This window comes from Belonocnema kinseyi, chromosome 6, assembly GCF_010883055.1.
Source record: "Belonocnema kinseyi isolate 2016_QV_RU_SX_M_011 chromosome 6, B_treatae_v1, whole genome shotgun sequence".
In the NCBI taxonomy this organism is placed as follows: Eukaryota; Metazoa; Arthropoda; class Insecta; order Hymenoptera; family Cynipidae; genus Belonocnema; species Belonocnema kinseyi.
In genome coordinates, this window is record NC_046662.1 from 8,607,998 (window position 1) to 8,619,572 (window position 11,575).

At 22.3% G+C, this 11,575-nt stretch overlaps 2 protein-coding genes across 3 annotated transcripts in view; one reads left to right on the top strand and one right to left on the bottom strand.

Moving 5' to 3' along the window:
- The window catches only part of LOC117174325 (6-pyruvoyl tetrahydrobiopterin synthase), a 56,923-nt gene that overhangs the window by 20,767 nt on the left and 24,581 nt on the right, over positions 1 to 11,575 (top strand). The window lies entirely within an intron of this gene.
- Positions 1 to 11,575, bottom strand: part of LOC117174322 (actin-related protein 2) — a 37,195-nt gene that overhangs the window by 10,983 nt on the left and 14,637 nt on the right. For both annotated transcript variants that reach the window (XM_033363337.1, XM_033363338.1), the window contains one exon: positions 6,988 to 7,347. In XM_033363337.1, the coding sequence (XP_033219228.1) occupies positions 6,988 to 7,347 (360 nt within the window). The remainder of the gene's footprint in view (positions 1 to 6,987; positions 7,348 to 11,575) is intronic.

Below are 11,575 nucleotides of genomic sequence, written 5' to 3' on the forward strand. Positions count from 1 at the left end.
ATTTTATAAAGATTCAGATTAAGTTCCAAAAATATAAATCCACGTTAACATTTTCAAAAGTCTAAATTAAAGAATCAAACAATGAACTTGAACAATTTTCAACATTATATTAAGTAATTTTAAGCTAGACACATTAAAAATTGAAAAATAATTTTTTTAACTTAACAATTCTTAAATTAAAATTTAAATTATTTTTATTTTAGATAGTCTAGGCATTCTTCAAAAGCTTAAAAATTTTATTTCAAAATCTTGAGAAATCTAGAAGTAGTTTAAAATTTTTCCAAATTCAAAATAATTTTTGAATTTTTTTTCAGAACTTTGAAATATATTTTAAAATAAATGGAATTTTTTCTATAACTTTTAGGAGATCCTGCAAATTAAAAAAAAATTTGAATGTATAAATAACAATAGAACACTTATTATTTGTAAAAATATTAGAGGTATTTAGAGGTTTTAAAAAGATTCGAATTAAATTTAGAACTTGAAATAACTTCGAATACTTACTGCCGAATTCAAAATAAAATGTAGATTTTTGCAGATTTCAAACGAAAAATTTATAACTTTTTTAAGAATTGTGTTAGATTTCAAACGAATAACATAATCTAAAGACTCAAAGCTTTCTACGTAAAACAGTTTAGTTTTAAATTGTTTTCTTTTTAATATTTGGTTTCAATTTATTCGTCTCAAATGAACAGTGAAATATTGCTAAATATTAAATACTTATTGTCCCTCTACATTAAAAAATGTCAAATTAAATGGGATAAACATTAAATAATTCAAACTCACAATCTTTTTAATTTAATAAAAACCTTTAATTATGACTATATTATTATGGATTTATTTTGAAGTTGAAAATAGTAAAACACACGTTTACATTTTTTAATAGCTAACAAAATTAATAGAAATAATATATTAATAAATGTATTTCTTAAATTTAATATAAAAAACAATATACAGGAAGACCTTACACTCTGAATTAAAAATATATTATTGATAAATCATGAAAATTTTTATTTAAAAATAAAATTATCGGAATAAATGATATGTTAATTTCAATTCTTATCAAGACTTTTGGATTGACACAGTTACAATCAGGAAATTCTCAAATTTTGAACGGATCTAGAATTTATTTATATTTATATTTACAGTTGATAAAATAAAACTGTTTTTTTTTTTCAAAAATTTTCAACTTAAAATTCTTTTAATTTTTAATTGTTTAAATCTTAAAAACTGCACTTTAATTATTAAAAAAACGGTTACAATCGAACTTGGGCAGATTTTTCTTCTGAAAATTCGTAAAATTCCCGGTTTCCCGGTCCGGCAGCCACCCTGTTGTTTATTTAAAAAATCTTCTATTTTAAAAACTTCTAGTTTTTTAAGCCTTTAAAATTGCATTTTGAAATTCTTTGAATTAAAATATATGCTTTTAAAAATTAAAAATCTAAATGGAACAGTTTTAAAGTGCAAGATTTTCAAATTAAGCACTCTAAACTAAATGATTTAATAATTTATAAAAATCGCCATTTAACAATTATTTAAAAACGGTTGAAATCAAAGTTGGACATTTCATTCTAAAAATTTGGTGAAATTCCCTGTCAAAAAAAAATTTGAATTAAAAAAATGTTTTCGTTAAAAATTCAACTGTTTTATAGAAAATTCGTTTTTTTTTAAATGGAAATTCAGATAATTCTTTAAAAATTCATTTGTTTTGAATGAGGATTTAACTATTTTTTGAAAATTTTTGTTTTTTCCTTTAAACAAGCAGTTTAATTTTCTATAAAAAAATTGAATTTAATAAAAAAGACGAATTTTCAGTCGAACAAATTAATTTGGAATAAAACTATCTAATTTCCAAACCAAAAAAGCCCATTTTCTACAAAATTATTTAGTTTTCATTAAACAACTAAGTTTTCAACAAAAAATAGAATAGTTAAACTATCAGGTTAAATGTTAGAATTTCAGCAACAAAAGAAGAAGTTCCTACAAAAAATATGAATTTAAAAACAAAATTGTAAATTTTTAACCAAACAATTGAATTTTTAACAAAATACAATTCAATTCAACCAGAAAAGTCGAACTTTTAATAAAATAGTAGTTAAAAGGTTGATTATTTTCGAAATTTTGTATAAAATAAGCCCAGGGTGAAGCCAATTTGTCTCGTTTTTAAGTAGATATTGCAAAAATAGTGTAAATTTCAATGTTTTCCTAAATTTTCAATAACTTCTTTTTGAATTGGAAGAACTTGAAGTAGCAACAAAAAAGTTGGAAAAATTACAATATTATTTTTGGTAACAACAATATTTTTGTAAAATATATGAAATATATAATCATGAATATTCTATTTTATTTCCTCAAAATATATATTTATTCAACTTTTATTCTGATTTGCCTACAGATAAGATGTTTTCAAATTTTCCCAACTTTTTTCTTACTTAAAAATTTAAGAAAACATTGAAATTTACACTATTTTTGCAATATCTGCTTAAAGACTAGACAAATTCGCTTCACCCTTGGCTTATTTTGTACAGAATTTCGAAAACAATCAACCTTTTTAAAAGAAAATTTTTTAGCTCTGTTATAATTAAAATTATGAGAATTTATTCAGTCATAAAAAAAACGGTGACCTAAAACTTTTGCACGGCAGTGTAGTTTCGCTTTGACAAATCGTATTAAAATGTATTCTTTAATATATCAGGACCGCCGATTAATTACATTAAATAATACTAAAAACATAACAATTAATTTCCTGAATTTGTCTCTAAACTACAACATAGTTCATTGAGAAATAAAAAATATATATTTTTAACCAAATAGTTGAACCTTGAACTAAAAAAGATTTGTTTTCAAACAAAAATGGAAAAGTAAAATTTTTATTTAGAAAATAATTTTCGATTAAAAAAATCAACAAATTTTCAACCAGTGGTAAATTTTTAATTAAAATGATAAATCGCCCACAGCAATATATCGATTTCAAACCGAAATATGAATTTTCAAATAAGAAGATTAATTTTCTACAAAAAAAAATCCGATTTTTCAATTAAAATAATATATTTTCAACGAAATAGTTGAATTTTAAATCAAAAAGATGAATTTTTAACAAAAGAGTTTAAATTTAAACCAAATGGTTTTATTTTCAACTAAGATAAATTTTCAAATAAAATTATGAATATTTAACTGGAATACTTGAATCTACAACGAAAAAATTAATGTTCAAACAAAGAAATGAGGTTCAAAAAAATCATTTTCAACCAAAAAGGAAATAAATTTTCAACAAAATAGTTTAATTTTCGGGAAAAAATTCCTTTTCATCAAACGAAACACATTTTGTCAATCAAATAGTTCATTTTTCAACCCAAGAAATGAATTTTTAATTAAAATTAGGAATCTTCAACAAAAAATAATCATTTTTAACAAAAGTGTTTAAAATTTAACCAAATAATTTTATTTCCAACCTAAAAGATTAATTTTCAACTAAAATTATAAATGTTTAACCGGAATACTTGAATTTTTAAAATAAATTTTTTAAATTCAGCAAAATTATTTAAATAATAAAAATTTGAATTTTACTGCTATAAGAAGTAAATTCCCAGCTTTTTTTAATTAAATTCCCGGCCATTTCCTGTTTTTTTCCGATAAGTTACCACCCTGCAATTGCACTTAATATTAAAAAAAAGTTGAAATCGAACTTATTTTGAATTGTTATACAACTTAAATGATAAATATTTAATTGGAACACTTCAATTTTTAATCAAAAAGATTAATTTTTAAACAAGAAGAATAATTGTTGATTTAAAAGATTAATTTTCTATAAAAAAAATACAATTTTTCAACAAAATACATGAATTTTGAAAGAAATAATTAAATTTTTAATTAAAGAAGACAAATTTTCAACTAAATAGTTGGATTTTTAACTAAAAAGATAATAATTTATAAACGAAAATTAAACTTCAAATTAAAAAAAGTAATATTTAACCAAACAGATGAATTTTAAATTGGATAAAGTTCAATTTTTAGTTAAAAACATTAATTTCAACAAAAAAACTATCTTTAAAAAAATGAGTCACGTTTTCAAACAAACTGATGAATTTTCAAATAAAAATTGTAAATATTTAACTGAAATCGTTGGATTTTTGACTAAAAAGATTAATTTTTAAACAAGAAGATTAATTCCCACACAAAAAAGACCAATTTTCTACAAGAAACTAAATAATTAAATTTTGAGGCAAAAAATAAATGTTCAACCAAAGAGATCAGTTTTTCACTAAAATTATGGAATATTCAACTGAAATAATACTTAAGTTTTCACTTTAAAAAAATAATCATTTTCAACCAAAAACCATTTTAAAAAAATCAAGTTTTCAATCAGACAGCTCTTTTTTCCACCAAATAAATGAATTTTTAATTAAAACGATGAATATTCAACCAACAAAAAATTAATTTTTAACAAAGGAGTTTAACTTTTAACCGAATAATTTTGTTTCCAACCTTAAATATGAACCTTCAACTAAAATGATAAATATTTAACTGGAATATTATAATTTTGACCGACAAGAAGAATTTTTAAACAAAAAGATTAACCTGCAAAGAAAAAGATAATTTTCTACAAAAAAATTGATTTAAAAAAACGTGAATTTTCAATTAAAAAATACAAATTTTCAGTCAAATTATTGCACTTTGAGCTAGAAAAGATCATTTTTCAACTAAAAATATAAGAGGCAAATTTTCAGTTAAAGAAATTAATTTTCAACCATAAAGATTAATTTTTTAAACAAAAAATTATTTTCCACACAAAAAAAAACATAAATATTCAAACAAATAGTTTAATATTTAAATTTAAAATATGAACTTTTAACCAAACAGTTGAATTTTCACAAAAAAAAAAGATAAACTGATTTTCAACAAAATAATTTCATTTTCAACGAGAGATGAATTTTCAATTAGAATTATGATTCTGCAACCAAAATATAATTTTTAATAAAAGAATTTAACTTTGAACCAAGTAGTTGAATTTTTAGCTAAAGAAAGATGAATTCTTAATGATCAAGGTAAACAAATTCTATTATAATTCAGAAATATTTCTTATTTGAATTACTACTTTTACTCTAAAAACTGCTTCAGGTATTTTCTTCATCTAAAATTTAAAAGACGAAATAACTTTCACATTGTGACGAATTCTGACTTGGAAAAGGGATTTAAAAAATTACTTTCTTCTAAATTTTTTCTTTCTTCTTGTTTCATGTCAAAAATTTCCTTGTACTAAGTGAAATTATAATTCTTCATCGAAACTCCTTATCCAGGGTGGCCGTTTGAATCGACGAAATAAATTCCCGGTCATTTCGCGGTTCGCAAACGTTTAAACATCCTTGGAAAGTTTCAAAATTTTATTTTAAATCTTGAGAAATCTAGAAGTTGTTTTAAATTTGTTTTAAATTTTTAATTATTTTGGAAATTTTTTCAGAACTTCTAAATATCTGTCAAAATTAATTGAATTGTTTCTACAATTTTCAGAAAATCCTGCAAATTTTAGCAAAATTTCTTTACAATTTGGATGTATAAATAACAATTGAACATTTATTATTTGTAGGCGAAATTTTTTTTATATAAAACAAAATGTAGATATTCGAAAATTTTAAACAAAAAAATTAGATTCTTTTCAAGAATTGTGAAAGGCTTCAAAAGAATAAAAACATTTTCTTAAGATTCCTATGAAAATTAAAAATAACTTTTCATTTTGAAAAATTATTTTAGGAGAATATATAAAAAGTTTTTCAAAGATTTTAAGAAAACTTTCTAAAATTTGCATGATAATTTTTAATCTTTTTAAAACTCCTAAATATCTCTTAAAATTACTCAAATTTTTTCTACAAATGTTCATTTCTATATTCTACATCAAAATTTAAAAATTTCACCTACAAATTAAACATTTTTCAAACACAACAATTAAAATTGTTCAAAGTTTAAAGGCTCTTCGAAAATTTAACGATTCAAGGCTTTCTATGTGAAACAATTCAGTTAAAGATTCTTTACTTTTAAATATTTGATTTCAATTTACTTGTCTTGAATAAAAATTCAAATATTGCTAAATATTCAATAATTAATCATTTTATAATTAAAAATTTCAAATTGAATGGGTTGAAAATTGAATATTTATACGGAAACAATATTTTTAATTTAATAAAATCCTTTAATTAAGAATATATTATTATGAAGTTATTTTTAAGTTGAAAATAGTTTTTAAACTTTCAGTGTTGCGTTCACATTTGGTTAGTGGCTAAGATTTTCAAATTGAAACCGTTTAAGTTTTAACGTTAAAATCTGAAAATTCTTAAATTTTGAACTGATTTAAAATCGTTTTTGTTCACTTTTTATTATTTAAATTACACTTAAATTAAAAAAAAAAATTTATTACATAAAAATGTTTTTTATCCAAAATTTTCAACATCAAAGGCTTTTATTTTTTATTTGTTCAAGTCTTTGAGAAAGCATTTTAAAATTCTTTAAATTAAAAATGTATCCTTAAAAATAAAAATTTTAAATGGAAAATTTTTAAAGTAAAAAAATGTGGAATCACGCATTGTAAGCTAAATAATTGATAAACATAACAATTCAACTAATTATTTAAAAACTGTTGAAATTTAACGTGGACAGATTTTTCTTCTACAAATTTGTAAAATTCCCGGCCGAAAAAAAATTCACTGTCATTTCCCGGGACTCAGGTCAGCGAAAAAAATCTCACAGAGCAACAAATTTGCAAAAGATTTTCTTTTTTATGACGGAAAAAATGAAAATTATTTCTCTCATAAAGTATATATTTAAAAATATTCAAAATCAGATTTAATAAAAGTAACTCATATGCCCTGAAACTGTAAATAAAGTAGAAATCACTTTCTAAATTGACCAAAATTATTAAAATAATAAAAACGTTAATTTTTCTACGATCAGAAATATTATTTGATCCTAAAAAATGATTTTATAGGCATAACTTACTGTGTAAGATTCCACTAAAACTGTGGTTTCAAGGGCTAGTTTTTCTTCTGTTTCAAGATTGTAGCCTATATAACATAATTTTTCCTTCATCATCCTCACAGTCTCAAAATCTGCGGAATGATTGAATGCGTATCCTCGCAAGAGCAACAACTTAATCAGGTACATTGTGATATCACGTCCTGCAATGTCCAGCCTTCTGGTTAGATGTGGCAAGGCATATTCTTCGTAAACGGGACAAATGTGAGTTACACCATCTCCCGAATCCACAACTACTCCACTAATTAATCCTTGAGCATAGAGAGTGAGCACTGCTTGAATGGCAATATAAGCTCCAGCAAATTGATATTTCTCAAACATCACCTGAAATATTTCACGAAATTTATCCAAACTGCGACTGGGTTGAAGTTGGGAAAATAGAACATTTTTTATTTAACCCTCCATCGGTACACTGTGCGAATTCGCACCCGAAGTTTTTTCATTTTGTTGGCATTTACGCAAACATAGCTGCAGCGGATTATCCTCACATATATTAAATATATATTTTAAATATGTGTGATATATGCTAATTTTTTATTATATGTTCAAAATATTAAATATTTAATTAATAACATTGCAAACAAACCAATTCGCACCATTGTACCGTTTACGTATTGCTGGGTTGGAGTGTACCGTTTGATGGTTAAAAATACCAGCGTAATGAATAAAAATTAATAAATTACATATTCAGGGATCACAGTAATTCAGTACTTCTATTGCTAGAAAAATAAGGAAATTATTTTTCCAAAAAAGAGAATTTTTTTTAAAGGAAGGGACATTTTTTTTGTGTGTCTACTGAAATCTTGGAAAAAAATTTCCTGAGGTTTCTAGGTTTTTTCCAGATATCTCAAGATTTTTCAAGTTTTAATAGTCCATCGTATGGAGCCATTCAAGTATTTCGCATTTTTTTAAATACTTGACTCAAAATATGTACTCGAACACGTATAAAATTTTGCGAAATTATTATAAATAATTATTTTTTTCAGTCCTTGCAAATATCTTGTAAATAGGAAAATATTATATATTCTCTTATGTAATATTAATGTGGTTACTTTATTGGATTCTATTTAAAACGATTTATTTCCTAACTTTTCAAGTAAAAAGATTGTATTTTTGACAAGATAGATGCATTTTTAATCAAATAGTTAAATTTAAAAGCACAAAGATGAATTTTCTACACAAAAAACAACAAATTTTAACCAAATAAATGAAATCTCAAATAGAACAAATTAATTGTCAATCCCAAGAATAAACAAACTTTAAACAAAATAGTTAAATTTGCATTCAAAGTTGTGAATTTTCCACTTATATGATGCATGTTTAACTGGAACAGATGAATTTTAAACATAAAATATAGATTTTCAACTATAATGATGAATCTTTAAATAAAATAGTCGAATTTTCAACTAAAAAACATGAATTTTCAAACAAGAAAATTAATTTCTATAAAAAGACGAATTTCCAACAACAAAAAATTAATTTTTAACGAGAAAAGATAAATTTAAAAAAAACATTGAATTTTTTAATTTTTAGTTTAAAAAATCAATTTTCGACCAGGCATGAATTTTTAACTAAAACGATGGAGTATTTACGTGGTATAATTCAATTTTAGGTGAAAAAAAAATTATCAACAAAAAATATAAATTTTTAGCTAAAATTATGAATCTTTGAGCAAAATAGTAGTTGAATTTTCAATCAAAGAGATTAATTTTCTCCCAAGAAAGACCAATTTTAAACAAAATAATTCAATTTTAAACAACAAAAATACATTTTTAATTAAAACTGGAATAATTACATTTTCAACCAATACAAACAACAAATTTTCCACAAAATAGTTAAATTTTCAAACAAAATTATGAATTTTTAATTAAAGTTAAATTATTTCACTGGAATAGTAGAATTTTTAGCCAAAAAGATTAATTTTCAACTAAAATGATTATTTTGCAACTGGAGCAATGAAATATTCAACCAAGATTAATTTTTTAACAAAAAAGATGAATTTTCAACAAAATACAAGATTTCAACGAAAAAGTTACGAGTGGATATTTCACCCAAAAAAGGTTTTAATTTCACATTTTCAGTTAGAAATTTGAAGTTTAACCAAAAAGATGAATGTCAACTAAAAAAAAACTATTTTTCAAAAGAATAATTAAAGTTTTATCTGAAATAGTTGAATTCTCAACAAAAAAAAAATAATATTCAACCAAACAAAACCAAACTTTAAACAAAATAGTTAAATTTTCAATTTAAGAGATGAATTTTTAATGTTCCAATTGAAAAGATGAATCTGTATCAATTTTAATCAAGTTCTTAAATTTTATCTAAAAAAGATTAATTCTACACGAAAAATAAATAATTTGTTATTTCAAACAAAACTATTTTAATTTTATATAAAAAACACATTGATTACACCAAACAGAACCAATTTAAAAAAAAACTACATGAACTTTCAAGTAGAAAAGATCAACTTTAACCAAAGATGAAATAATTAAATTTTCAATGAATAAAAAGAACCATTTTTTACATAAAATAGTTAATAATTCAAAAACAAAAAATCAACTTTTTAAAAAAAAAAACGAATTTGCAACAAAACACATGGATTTTCAATTAAAAGAGATATAAATTTTCAAATAAAAATTGAATAGTTAAATATTCAGTTAAAAAATTTATGTTCAGCGAAGAAGATGAATTTAAAACTAAAATGATGGAATTGGCTACAAAAAAAAAAAACGATTTTTCAACAAAATAGTTTTTGTTTCAACTGAAATAGCTGAATTTATAGTAAAAAAATTAATTTCAAAAATAACAAAACCGAACTTTCAACAAAATAGTTAATTTTTCAATTTAAGAGATGAATTTTCAATTTTTCAATTGAAAAAATGAATCTGTAAAACTTTCAACCAAGTACTTGAATTTTAATATAAAAAAAGATTAATTATAAACGAAAAAATTACTAATTGATACTTCAACCAAAAAACCTTTTTAATTTTATATAAATTAAATTTGACCAAAAAGGACCAACTTTTAAAAAAAAAAATTATTTTTTAACAAAATACATAAATTTTCAAGTACAAAATGTATAAGTTTTCAAATAAAAATTGAATGGTTAAATTTTCAGTTGAAATAAAATTAATTTTCAACCAAAAAGTCGAATTTTACACTAAAATAATGAAACAATCATCTGGAACAGTCAATTTTTCACTTAAGAAAATTACTTTTAAACAAAAAAAAAAAACAATCTTTCAACCAAATAATAAAATTTCAAAATAAATAGTGAAATTCTCGGTAAAAAATTAATTTTCAATAAAAAAAACGAAATAACTACTAACAAAACAGTATAACTTTAGACTAAGTTCTTGAATTTTCATCTAAAAAATATGAATTCTCAACAAAAAATGGACTAGTTGATATTTCAACCAAAAAAGATTTTAATTTTAAATAAAAAATAAATAAAAAACACTTGAACTCTACCAAAAAGGGATAATTTAAAAAAAATACATGAATTTTCAACCGACTCCTTGAATTTTCAACTAAGTAGATCAGCTTTCAACTAAAAATGAAGTAGTTAAATTTTAAGTTAAAAAAATAATTTCCAACTGAAAAAAAAATTCAACAAACTTTAGAAGATTGCTTTTTGCCTCATGTAAATTCTAAATTAAAATATAAAATATTATCATTCACAGTATCTATTATATAAAATAATAGAAAAGAAAAGACAATAATTTTGAAAATATTGTGGAAAATTGATACCCTTCAGGATTCGTATCAATTCGTATATAATTTATTTTGTATATGTATAATCAAACCATTGGATTTTTGTTGAAAAATACCAATTTCCGATGAAAAATCCTTAAAAAAACATTAGTGTTCAAATATTCTTTGAAATTAATTTTTTTGTTAATAACAACAGCAATTTCAGACCAAAAATACTAACGTAACAGAACAAAAAAATGGTTTAAGATTATAAATCCTCTTTTTAAAACGCAATCATAACCTAAAATTGTAAAAAAAAATTGTTATCTGCTTTGAAATCCAATAAATTTGTATTAAAACCCCTTTTTTTGTAAAAAACGCTAGCATATTACAACAAATTTTTCCAAATTGTAAATCTTCTTTAAAAATTAATGTTTTTTGTTTGAAATAACCGACTTCAAAAGGAAAACACGAACATAACCTCAAACTGCGCATAAACGATAAATCTTCTTCGAAAGTTGTGAATTTTCTTTGAAATTTTTTAAACCTAATTTTTTCAAATTAAAAATATAAATTTCCGACAAAAAACATTAACACAATCCGAAATTCGTCAACTTTTGAATTCAATTTTTAAAAGAAAAATACCAATTTAAACCGAAATACAACAAAAAATCGTTTTAGATTGTAAATCCTCTTTTAAATTTTTTTTTGTCTTAAATGGCCGATAACTGGTACAAAATTTTAATATAATCTAAAATTGTTCACAATTTATTTATCTTTGAGATCCAACTTATGCTTATCCTACTTCTCACTCCTCATTTCTCCTAACTCTTCTCCTGAAATTTCTTATCTTTTACCG